The sequence below is a fragment of the Macrotis lagotis genome, chromosome 2 (genome assembly GCF_037893015.1).
Source record: "Macrotis lagotis isolate mMagLag1 chromosome 2, bilby.v1.9.chrom.fasta, whole genome shotgun sequence".
NCBI classification, from domain to species: domain Eukaryota; kingdom Metazoa; phylum Chordata; class Mammalia; order Peramelemorphia; family Peramelidae; genus Macrotis; species Macrotis lagotis.
Genome location: NC_133659.1, coordinates 29,503,163 through 29,515,355, shown reverse-complemented (window position 1 = coordinate 29,515,355; position 12,193 = coordinate 29,503,163). Strand labels below are relative to the sequence as shown.

General features: G+C 40.2%; 1 protein-coding gene across 1 annotated transcript in view; it reads right to left on the bottom strand.

The window, feature by feature from the left end:
- Positions 1-12,193, bottom strand: part of LOC141511835 (cytosolic carboxypeptidase 6-like) — an 86,655-nt gene that overhangs the window by 27,803 nt on the left and 46,659 nt on the right. The window contains exon 7 of the mRNA XM_074220851.1: positions 10,072-10,215. Within this exon, the coding sequence (XP_074076952.1) occupies positions 10,072-10,215 (144 nt within the window). The remainder of the gene's footprint in view (positions 1-10,071; positions 10,216-12,193) is intronic.

The window sequence follows — 12,193 nt, the reverse complement described above, 5'->3', positions numbered from 1 at the left end:
AAAATGGGGTTCATGGTTCATGGGGAAAAGATCTGAGGATTTTAGTGTTTGACAATAAATTGAATGAGTCACCAGAGTAATATGGCAGTGATTGCTCTTCTGGGCCAAAGTAGAGGTGGATCATGCCCAGGATATGGGAACGAGAGTCCTTCTACCTTCTGTTCTGACTAGATCACACTCAGAGGAGATGATTTCCAGTTTATAACAACACAGTTTGTAAAAGAGAGACAAGTAGGGGTGCAGATGGAAGGGGAAGACTTTGCACATGTAGATTATTTGAAGAAACTTTTCATATTTAGCCTAGAAAGATAAGACTTTGGATATTTGAAGGTCTATCATGGAGAAGAGGGATTAGACTTTCTAGGTTAGACCACAGAGTTCTTTGTGTAGAATTTTCAGGGACAGATTCAGGCTGGATGTTAGAACAAATTGCCTAAAAATTAAATCAATTGATCTATTTACCTCTCTGTCTAACCATCTCTGTCTTGCTGTTGGTCCTTTTGTCTCCCTCTGTCCCCCTCTGTCTCCATCTGGTTATATCTTTCTATCTGCCTGACTATTTACTTCTCTATCTAGCTAACTAGTTAGTTATCTCCATCTGTCTGTCTGCCTGTAATCTTGTGTTTCAAGATTTGAGGAATTCAGAATCTCAGACTCTGAATTAGAAGTCCTTCAGAGCATCTAATCTCTATCATACTTCCATCATCAGCCTTCTCCTTAGGGTCTTGAGTGTTTGGGAACTAGGGGAAATCTAATATCCTTTTGGACCTTTAGGTATGAGAGTACAGTTGAGGTGTACTAAAGAGGCAGCAGGGTGTACTAGCTAGATCTTTGGTTCTGAAGCCAGGAGAAACTGGATTCAAATCCTACCTCAGACACTTATTGGGTAGATGACTCTAGATAAGTCATTTAATCTCTTCATGTCTCTGAGATTGGATTCCACTACCTCTAATGCCTCTTCCATTAATAAATCTATGACTTTATGTTCTGACTGATGGAATAAACATTGCCAGTTGAGGTACTTGCCAAAAAGGATTAAGGTTGCAAAGAGTGGGAAGTTAAAACTCAGGAAGGGAGCTGGGCTCTTTCCTTGGAGAACTGACATCTGAGCTCCACACTTCAATCCTCATTCTACAGAACAGAGCTAAGGGTTGAATGAACCTGCTTTTCAGAGATAGTGACATCAAAGTTGAAAATAAAAAGAAGCTTAGTTCATGGAGGTCTTATGATTTTCATCTCTAAAACAACCTACAGGGAGGGAAAAATAACAAAAACCAACCCACAAAGTCAAAGCTTTAAGAAAAACTAAAGAAATCAGGGAAGCTAGATGGAACCATGCATAAAGCATTGGTCCCAAAGTCAGAAAAATTCATTTTTCTGTTCAAATTCAGCCTTAGACACTTACTAGCTGTGACCCTGGGTAAGACACTTTTTAAAAATATAATTAATTTATTTTTGAATTTTACAATTTTTCCCCTGTTCTTGCTTCCCTCCCCCCCCCCCCCACAGAAGACAGTTTGTTAGTCTTTAAATTAGTTCCATGGTATACATTGATCTAAGTCGAATGTGTTTAGAGATATAATACCTTAAGAAAAAAATATAAGAGATAGCAAAATTGCGTAATAAGATAACATTTTTTTAAATTAAATAGTCTTTGGTCTTTGTCCAAACTCCACAATTCTTTGTCTTGATTCTCTATATTCTCCATCCATCACAGATATCCCAAAATTGCCCCTGATTGGTGCACTGATGGAATGAGTGAGTCCATCAAGGTTGATCATTACCCCCATGGTCCTGTTAGGGTGTACAGTGTTCTTCTAGCTCTGCTCATCTTGCTCAGCATCAGTTCATGCAAATCCTTCCATGCTTCTCTGAATTCCCATTTCCCATCCCTCTTAGTTTCCAATAGAACAATAGTGTTCCATGACATATGTATATATATATATATATATATATATATATATATATATATATATATATATACATATACATCACAGTTTGTTCAGCCATTCCCCAACTGATGGACATTCACTCACCCAATTCTTCTGGACAAGACACTTAAGCCTATTTGCCTCAGTTTCCTCATCTGTAAAATAAGCTAGAGAAGGAAATGACAAAATACTACAGTATCTTTGCCAAGAAAACTCCAAATGGGGCATGAAGAGTCAAACACAGTTGAAACAAGATTAAAAAGAAACCTATTACAGTCATCTCAAGAGAGACAAGATCTTTAGTGTAGATATTACAGGACTTCCAAAGGTTCCTAATTCTGATAACATGAACACAAACAATCTGTAGGGAGCAGTGGCTACTAGTATCTTCCACCACCATCCCCCACCTTCATCCTTACCCTAGTGAAAAATCAAAGGAGACACAACAGAGCCCAGAACATAAGGAAGGAAAGGAAATAAGCATTAATTAGGCACCTACTATTTGCCAGGCTCCTTGCTAAGTGTGATACAAATACTGTCAGTGTTGAATCTCCCATGGAGGTGCTATTATGATTTTACAACTGAGGAAAATCAGGCAAATGGAGGTTGACTTGCTCAGGGTCTCAAAGCTAACAAGTGTATGAGGCAGAATTTGAATGCAGGTCCCTCATCTCTAGACCCAGTACTCTACCCATTTCACCACCTCACTGCCTGTCACTAGAAACTTCACAGGAAAGTTGCTTTTGTAACTATCTTCTACCTGATTCACCCAACTGTCACCTGTGACTCCAAGAAGTTGCAGCCTCTCCATGGTAAAACCACCTTGACAGACTGGTTGAACGAGGCTGAAGGTCACTGATGGCTCTCAAACCCTTTGATAAGTTAGAGGGATATTGATCCCAAGTATATGAAGACTTCCCCTCCCACACATGGGCAGATAAGAACAACCACCCTGAAGGTGGTTGAAGCAGGTTCTATGGAGAGCTTAGAATTTGGTCCAGTCTAGAGATGGCAAGGTCATCCGTTGCATACTAAGCCACCTCATGCTTAGGAACTAGGAGTTCCCCCATAGGATCTCATGGCTTTGAGTCCATTTTCCCTGTGTCAGTCCTTGTGGCAGAGGATATCCTGGACTTTTGTCCCACCACTGATTTTGATGACTCTGGAAGAGAGTGAGCCTGATGACTTTGTGCAACTCTTCCTCCCTTAACTCCAATCCACAAGTGAGTCAAGACATCAGCTCAGGATATCCCTAGTTCCTTGAATCAATTCTCTTGTGGAATGGGCTCAAGACCATCTACTATCATGGTGACTTACCTCTAAGGCTTACTACATAGGCAACTTTGGGTAAGTCCTAATTTCCTGAGTCCTAAATTTTTTCATCTGCAAAAGGAGAGATTTGAACTCAACATCTCCTCCATGTCTTCCCATCTCTAGATCAATGATGCTCTGGGTGCTTTCTCAGCTTCTCAATGACTCTTTAACCACACTCCTCCCCCATTCCTCAATTTAATAAAACCAAATTTAATAAGAATAAATGTAAAATTCTGTACTTTTTGCATTCAAAAATGCCATGAGTACAAAACATGGGAAAACCTTAATAGAGAATTGTTGACCTGAAAAAGATTGGGGATCATCTTCTATCAGTCAACATCAGTTGATAGTTGGCTATTTCAGTGGATACAACGTGAAAATGAATTAGAGGAGGGCTGTCTTCTGCCATTGAGGAAGAAGAGACCAGGATCCACAAAGCTGTTTCCAGTCTTCTTTGATAGTATTTAAAGATAACCAGAGGGGTGACCAATTTTCTGCCAGGTAATAGCCAGCTGCCTCTCTAATTCTATCAAGGAGAAAATACTTCCTAAAGGGAAATCAGAGAGCTTTTACTTTTAAAACTAGATTTTATTGATTTTTCTTTGCTTTTACATTACCTATATTATCCCTGGATCATTTCCCTGCCCTTTCCCAGAGATCCAAAGAATGTTTTTAAGAAAAGGAAAAGGGAAGAGATGGACAAATTGAAAAATATATTGAAAAAAACTTACCTTATATGAAATATTCCATACCTGTGGATACTTTGCCTCTGCAAAGGAGAAGTATGGAAAGAAGAGGAGATATCTTCTCTTATTTCTTTAATGGAGCCAGCTTTATAATTTACCAACATTTATCTTCAGTTGGTTTGTGAGGGTTGTTCTTTGCGTTTCCATTGTTGACCCTATTATGTATATTGTTTTCTTGGCTCTGTTGACTTCACTCAGCATCAGTTTATGGAAGTTTTCCAATCTTTGAATTATTCTTATTCATCATTTCTTATAGCATAGTAAGATCCCATTACATTGCAAGCCATAATTCATTCAATCAACCCCCAATTTATTAACATTTATTTTATTTCCAGTTTTTTGCTACTATAAAAACTGCTGCTAGGAAGAATTTGGTGTATATAAGAACCCTTTCCTTTGCAAATAACCTCTTTGTGGAAGATATCTATCTAGATCTTTGGGCCAAAGGGTATGGACAAAGGATATGAATAGGTGGTTTTCAAAGGAAAGAAATCAAAGTTACCAATAGCCATGTGAAAAATGTGCTAAATCACTGATAATCAGACAAATTCAAACAAAACAACTCTGGCAGACCACTTCATACTCATTAGATTGGCTAAAATGGAAAAAAAAGGAAATTGACAAATTCTGGAAGGGGAGGTGGGAAAATAGATAATCTAATGAATTGTAGATGAAGCTGTGCACTAACCCCATCATTCTAGAAATGAATTTGGAACTCTGTGCAAAAGAAATCAAAGAAAGAGGGAAATAGATCATATGTACAAAAATGTTCTTTTGTGGTGGCAAAGAATTGGAATTGAAGAGATATACATCAATCAGGGAATGATCAGCCAAGTTATGGTATATGAATTCAATGGAATGCTATTGTATTGTTGGTTTAGTCGGTTCTTGTCCTTCATTATCGAAGAAGACCAAAATGACATCACTATTGTGCTGTAAGAAATAATGAAGGGGGAGACTTCAGAAAAATCTGAGAAGAGTTAGATAAACCGATGCAACATGAAATTAGCAGAATCAGGAGCACAAATTACATAATAACCCCAAATTGTAACGATAATAAACTTTAAAGACTTACTGTGACCAACCACATTTTCCAAAGACTCATAATGAAACATATTATGTCTTCAAACAGAGAATCAATGGATTAAGGGTGCAGATTGAAATATAATTTCTTCTCTTTATTTTTCTTATTTTTTCTGAGTCATGTCTAAAGTAAAAATTTTATATATATATATATATATATATGTGTATATATATATATATATATATATATATATATATATATATATACATATAAATTTCTTGCCTTCTCACTGGGTGAGGGAAGAGTGGAGGAGAGGGAGGAGGAGGGAGACAGTTTAGAACTAAAAATAAAATAAAAATGAATTTTTAAAGGGGGTATGGATATTTTAGCCATATTATCAGCATAGTTCCAAATTGCTTTCCAGAATAGTTGAACCAATCCGCAGGTCCACCAACATTACATTAGACTTAACTCTTCCCACAATTCCCCTCACTTTCTATCATCTTTGACAATTTTTAGAAGTTTGTATTGATTTGCATTTCTCTTATTATTAGTGATTTGGAGTATTCTAACATATAATAGTCAAAAGTCTGTAATTCTTTTGAGAATTGTTTGTTCATAATCTTTGGTCACTTATTTCTTAGAAAATAGTTTTGTATTATATAATGTGTATGTGTATAACTAAATAGACCAGTATATGCTTTCCATATAACTTGGACAGCAAACCCTTAATAAAGAAATTTAAAAGAAAAATATTAATCTTTTTCCCCAGAGTCTGCTTTGAGATTGTCTTTTCTTCTTTTTTGTGTCTCCAGTGCTTAGAACAGTGTTTAGCATATAGAAGGGCCTTAATAAATGTTTATTGATTATATAAGATGCATTAATTTTGATTTTGCAAAAACTTCAATATCATGTAATCAAAGTTGGGATAACAGAGTGTTAACATTTGTTCACCTCTGCTGGCTGCCCCTTTACTTTCTGGGATCGTTTTGCTCTTTTTCACTTAGTTTAATTCCCTGATATCTGTGACTACATCCTGGGCTAGAGGAACAACAGTTGATCAACCCTCTTCCCCCCCAACCCAACACACACTATGACATTAGCTGGAAAAGTGGAGAGCAGCCAGGAACAGCCCTACTTTAATGTTTGGTGAGTTGTTCAAGTAAATCCTAAGGTTTGGAGCCCCAATGTTTCTCACTGACCTGTTGAAAGTCCTGCTAAATACAAAAACAAAGTGAGAGAATACCTGGAAGTATCTTGCAGGACAGCAAGAAGCTCCTATCTTCAGTCATCTAGGAGCCCTAGTTGGACCTCCAATGTCACCTCTCCTCCTCCCTGGATTAGGACACATCCTTTCACCCAGAGCTGAGGAGGCAGACAGCTCCTGGACCTCTAGAGCTCCCCTCAGGGCAGGCAGGTGGGCTCCAGGTGGGGGGTGGCCAAAGAAGAGTCCAGAGTCTGACCAAGGCCATTGTGGAGAAACTGGGAATGAGAGTGATCCAACCAGGCCTCTCCAATAGCTGTCCCTTCATTACCAGTATCAAATATTTATTATGTTTTCAGTCCCTGAGCCATGTTAATATAAATGTTAAAAATAAATATTAATATAAATGAAATGGTCTGACTGGCAGCTGCCCAAGAAAAGAATTTGGTCTTTGGGGAAGGGCCCAGAGAAGTAAGTTCATGTGTCTCATTGGGGTCTTCCCACAACCTTGGGCTTTAGCTCATAACTTTCCAATAAATCTTGCTTGAAGAAAATATTAGGTCATCAGGGGAAATTCCAGTTAGAATGTAAGCTCCTATGGACAAGGACATTGCTTTTATCTATGGCTCCATTACCTGTTCCTAGCTTAATGTTTTCTGGATTGGAGGGAATTCTGTCATAAGGTCAGCAATAACTTGGCAACAACTTCTGAGTTCATCTCTACCATCTTGGGTTCAGAAGTGACTAAGAACCAGAGAAGAATGATCACAGGTGCCTGTTGAGCATGGATCAGGGTCAGAATATAACATCTGACCTATAGTGATAGGGAATGATCAGGATGCCCGGTCAGGCCATGCCAGGAAGGCAGTGTTTAAGAACCGGACAATGGGGGGGGGGGTCTAAGGACACCCCTGAGTTTATCAAGGGGACCTAGGATAATGTATGACCTCCTTGGAACAGTGCCCTGTTGTAGAGACCTTCAGAACTGGGTTGGATTAGGTGCCCATAGGGTCCCTTACAGCTCTGGAATTCTGAGGTACTTTGAAGGAGAGGTTGGGACCCAAGCCCGGTTTAAACCTAGCTATATAATTGCTCTTTTTTAGCTTGCCCCCTCCAGGTTTACCCCCTGCTCAACCTCAGCCAGTGTGGACTCCATGCTCAAGTCTTCAGGCTGCAGAAAGTCAAGCCCCCAGAGTGAGACTTGGAGGGCTACATTTTGCCAGTGAAAAGGGAGTGGGGTCTTGGGATGGTGGGGGCAGACCCTGGACCCCAAAGTTGAGATGTCATTTGCATGTGAGCATAGTGAACGAGATGTCCAGAGGTGTGGGGAGAAGGGAGGGCTGTCTTTTTGTAATTGGAGAGGCCAGGACTGGACTTTGGATGCTGGAATTGGGAGAAATGTTCTTTGACTTCTGCCTCAACCCTCGAAGCTCTTTCCATTAAACCTCCATTGGCAGCATCCTCCTCCCCTTCTCTGGGTTCTGCCTCCTGGAGCCATCCCCTTTGTACATAGCAGACTTTCACTTACTAGAAGATGACTTACATGTTCCCTAGAGTCTTCTCTCCTTTAGGCTAAATACAATATATTTATTTTCTTTATCTGATTCTATTATAACTCAACTAAAAGGGTCCGGAGGGCAAATCAACCTTAGTTCCTAGCATAGAATTCTGAACACAAGAAGCAATAAGTAAATGACTGGATAAGTGGACACATGGAAGATGGATGGATGGATGGATGGATGGATGGATGGATGGATGGGTGGATGGATGGATGGATGGATGGATGGATAGGTGGATGGAGGGTTGGGTGGGTCCAAAGTCTCTTCTCCCAGTTCATAACCACCCATCCCAAATTACAGTACTCAAACCAAACACAAAGGAGGTCCAAACAGACCTCTTGTCCTTGAAATTTGTCAGCAGAGTGTTGGAAGGCACTCCCTCTGATAACTGGGGGCTGATTCGAAATTTGAGTGGAGTTATTAATGGATTGATCAAAACAATAACACGGAGATGAGAGAAGGAAGACTCGTGGAAAAGTCAACTGGTGCACAAACCACTTTATTTGGACGTCCTCCAAGACAAGCCCTCCCCCCATGAGTTCCACACACCGCCAGGTGTCTGTGAGGCCATAAACATGGCATCAATGTTTAAAGACTATCATGCAAGAGGAAAACATTTAAAAGAAATTTCTCTCAATTTCTAAAACTAACTTTGAACAAATCTTCAACAGAAACAGAGGGACATCCGCCCAACGGGAGCTGTCCGCGAATGCAGCATGAATTCAAAGGACCCGTTCTCCAATCCCCACCCTGCTTTCTGGCACTTCTCCTAATCCATGTCTCTGTGAGGTCATTTTAATTATCGGCTGTCACAATTACTCATCTTGCTGCTTACCCAGACTGGGAGCCGCCAGCAGCCGCTGAGGCCACATTCATCATCCTAAGGCACTTTTCCTTGCAGAAAAAAAGACCCAATGCTTAACCCATACCACCTTGGGAAGGAGGATGGAGATGGGGGCTTCAGCTTTTTTGGTGTCATTCATCTCTCTTCCAGGGATGGCACAGGGGAGGGGTGTGTGGGAAGGATTGCTCCTTTTCTTCTTCTCCAATCTTTTCCCGTAACAATCACTTCCCCATACCCTGATTCTGCCATGGGAATATGACCAGTGAGGTAGGGGCACAGGCACTGGTGCCAGGTCCCATCTGTGCTAAGACTATTGATCTCAGGATACCCAGCCAGACATAAGCAACAAAAGAGAAGGGCCCACCAGTCTTGGATTTCTCTGTAGCCAGTGCTTGAAATAAGCTTCCCAATAACTCAGTAGAAGCATATGCTGGGGGGGGGGGGGGGCTGGAGGAAGCTTCATGCTAGGGGTGCTCCATATAAAAGTCAATAAAGTATCTTTTGCTTAAGAAACTAACAATTCATAGCAACATCTGCAATTTAGAAAAGCTCTGGAAGGAAAGGAGAAAGTGTTACTAATTTGCCCACTGGATAGCTAATGTGAGGGATGTGCCCCTTCCTTGTCTCTCCTACCACACTAAGGTAGCTGGGTCAGCTGAGCGCGAGGTGGGAGTGGGGGTGGACAAACAGTGGTGGCTGAAGCTGGTAGCCCCAAGAAGGGCACAGGTCCCTCTCTAACTCTGCTCATGCCTGTAGGAAGGAGAGAGGAGCAGCGAAAGCCAGAACCTCTGGATCAGTATTTGGTTTGAGCTGATCCATTGTCTTGTGACTATAGAGCTATACATCATGGAAAGAGGGAGGGCCAGGGAGATATCTGTGAGCAGTTCTGGGAATTGTGGGACATCTTGCTACAGAAAATATCATTTGAATTCTACTGAGTTAGCAGCAAATGGGCTCAAGGTCTGCATTCAATTTATTATCAGTGAAAGGGAAAGTCAGGAGAAAACTTCCACCATATTTGTGCAAATATAGGCCATAATTTGGCTCATATGCAACCTGAGGGTGGCCTCTTATCCCATTATTTTTCCATGTATGCTTATATAGTCTATCCACATGCGCATATATGTATATATGTATCTCTATATACGTATATATGTATATAAATATATAATATATAAATATAATATATATAATATACATAATACAAATATCCATACACACACACACTCACTCCTTTCTTGGTCAGGTATGCAGTCGCTCTTTTTGGTTGGCCAATATTTGGATATGTACATCCTTTCCCCACCCCCCCTTCAATTCTCCCCTTTCTTTCCAGGCTACTTAACATTTCAGAAATCCTCCTGTGGGAAATGAAGGAGAGCTTCTCTCTTCAGATTCTCCTTTCTGACACTCTTGTCTCAGCTGGCTCAGAAGGGTGACCCTTATCCTGACCTGGCCAGCATCTTCTGGGTCTTTAGGAAGACTGGGAATGGTCTTTGTGATTGAAAGAGCTCTTCTTCTCTCCTCTGGTGGCTGAGTGAGAACTTATTTGGGGCCCGAACATGTGAGAACTTGAAGGGAGGTGATCTTTCCTTCCTAGAGAGGGGGACAAATCAAAGAGAAAAGAAGAATTACAGTGATGGCAGGCTCTGGATCTGCTAGGCTGCAGATGGGGCTGTATCCATGGACTTCCACCTCAGAAAGGTTCTGAGATGGAAGGGACCTTAGAACATAGGAAGTCAGCACTTGGAGTCAAGGGCACCACCATCAATCACCCAGGTCCCAAACTGGGTTGTCATGCTCAATTCCTCTCTCACCTCACCATATTCAATGTTGCTGAGTCTTCTCATTTGTACCTCTATAGTATCTCTTCTTTTTTCCCCTCCTCTCTTCTGATACTGCCACTTCATCCTTATTCTCTCTCATCTTGAATAGTGAAATAACCTGGTGGTTGACCTCCCTGCTTCAAGCCCCCTCTTCACTCTGCTCCACCCTGCACTTATGTGTCAAATTGATCTTCTTAGAGTTGATCTGATCATGCCACGCCCCTACTCAATAAAATCCACGTAGCTAACATTCCATCATTGTTGGCTGAATAGCTGATTTAGAAGATAGGATTCAAAAATGCCAAAGTTGGTAGGGACCCTAAGTCACAGAACATAAAATGTTCAATTCATGGAAATATCTGTAGATTTATCTGCCTTCTAATGCTGACCTGGACTGAGTCATTTTTTCTTAGATTTCCCCAGTCAGGATAAGAACCTATGATTGAGCTCTGGAAAGAAGAGGAAATGAAAGTTGACTGCATCAAATCTACAGTCCTATAGCTGAGCACAGTACTCATTCATCACCCCTTTTTTCTTTATAAAGAATGGGTGGGAAATCAAGAGAATGAAAAGTATGATAGAATACAGAAGAGATACATATAATTGATGGTCATAATTGTGAATGTGAATGGGTGAACTCAACCATAAAATGGAAGAGGGTAATAGAATGTATTAGAAAACAGAATTCAACAATTTAATGATGCAAGAAACACACTTAAAATATTTTTAAAATATATAGAATTAAACCAAGAGGTTGAAGCAAAATCTATCATGCCTCAACCAAAGTAAATATTTTGAACAAATCTGATGAATCTAATAAACAACAACTCCAGAGGCCCAGCAATAAAGCTAGCTAGTTATCTATCTATCTATCTATCTATCTATGTGTATATATATATATATATGTATAGTATGTATGTATGTATATATTTTATGCATGGCAAATAGAGGAATTTGTTTTGCTTAACTATTACATGTGTTACAGGAGCTTGTTTTTCTTTTCTTTTTTTCCCACTTGGAAAGAGGTTAATGAACATTAACTGAGAAAAAAGCAAAATAAAAATAACATTAAAATTGTGTAACAATTTCTGATGTTCAGAATGAGCTTGGTGGACTCAGGGTGATTATACTCAAAGAGTCGGTGTTGGTAATTCAGCAGTATTGAGTTCTCTGTGTTTGGCCCTGGACTTCCATAATTTTTTTGATCAGTGATTTAGATGAAGACCTAAAATGCACAATCATCAAATCTGAATTTGGGTTGGAGTCTCACCTCTGATTCTTCCTAGGTTTGTTGTATTAGACATGTTGCTTTCTGACCCTAAACCTGAATTTCTTTTTAATTTTTTTATTTTTGCAAGGCAAATGGGGTTAAATGACTTGCCCAAGGCCACACAGCTAGGTAATTATTAAGTGTCTGAGGTCAGATTTGAATTCAGGTCCTCCTGACTCCAGGGTCGGTGCTCTATCCACTGCACCACCTAGCTGCCCCAAGCCTGAATTTCTTAATTTGAAAAATGAAAAAAGTATACTTCCTACTTAGCAGTGATAGATTTAGAGTTGGAAACAACTATAAAGGTCACTCCATTTTCTAGATGAGGAACCTGAGGCCAGTCACCAACTCCAACTGTCTTTGCTCTGGACTGATCCAGGTACTGATGAAGGTGGCCTATACTGTTGATACAGGTGGGGTGGGGCAGTTGCTCTTCTCTTTGCCTCTTTCCCTAGCTCTCAGGTAGCTCTAAGGGGCT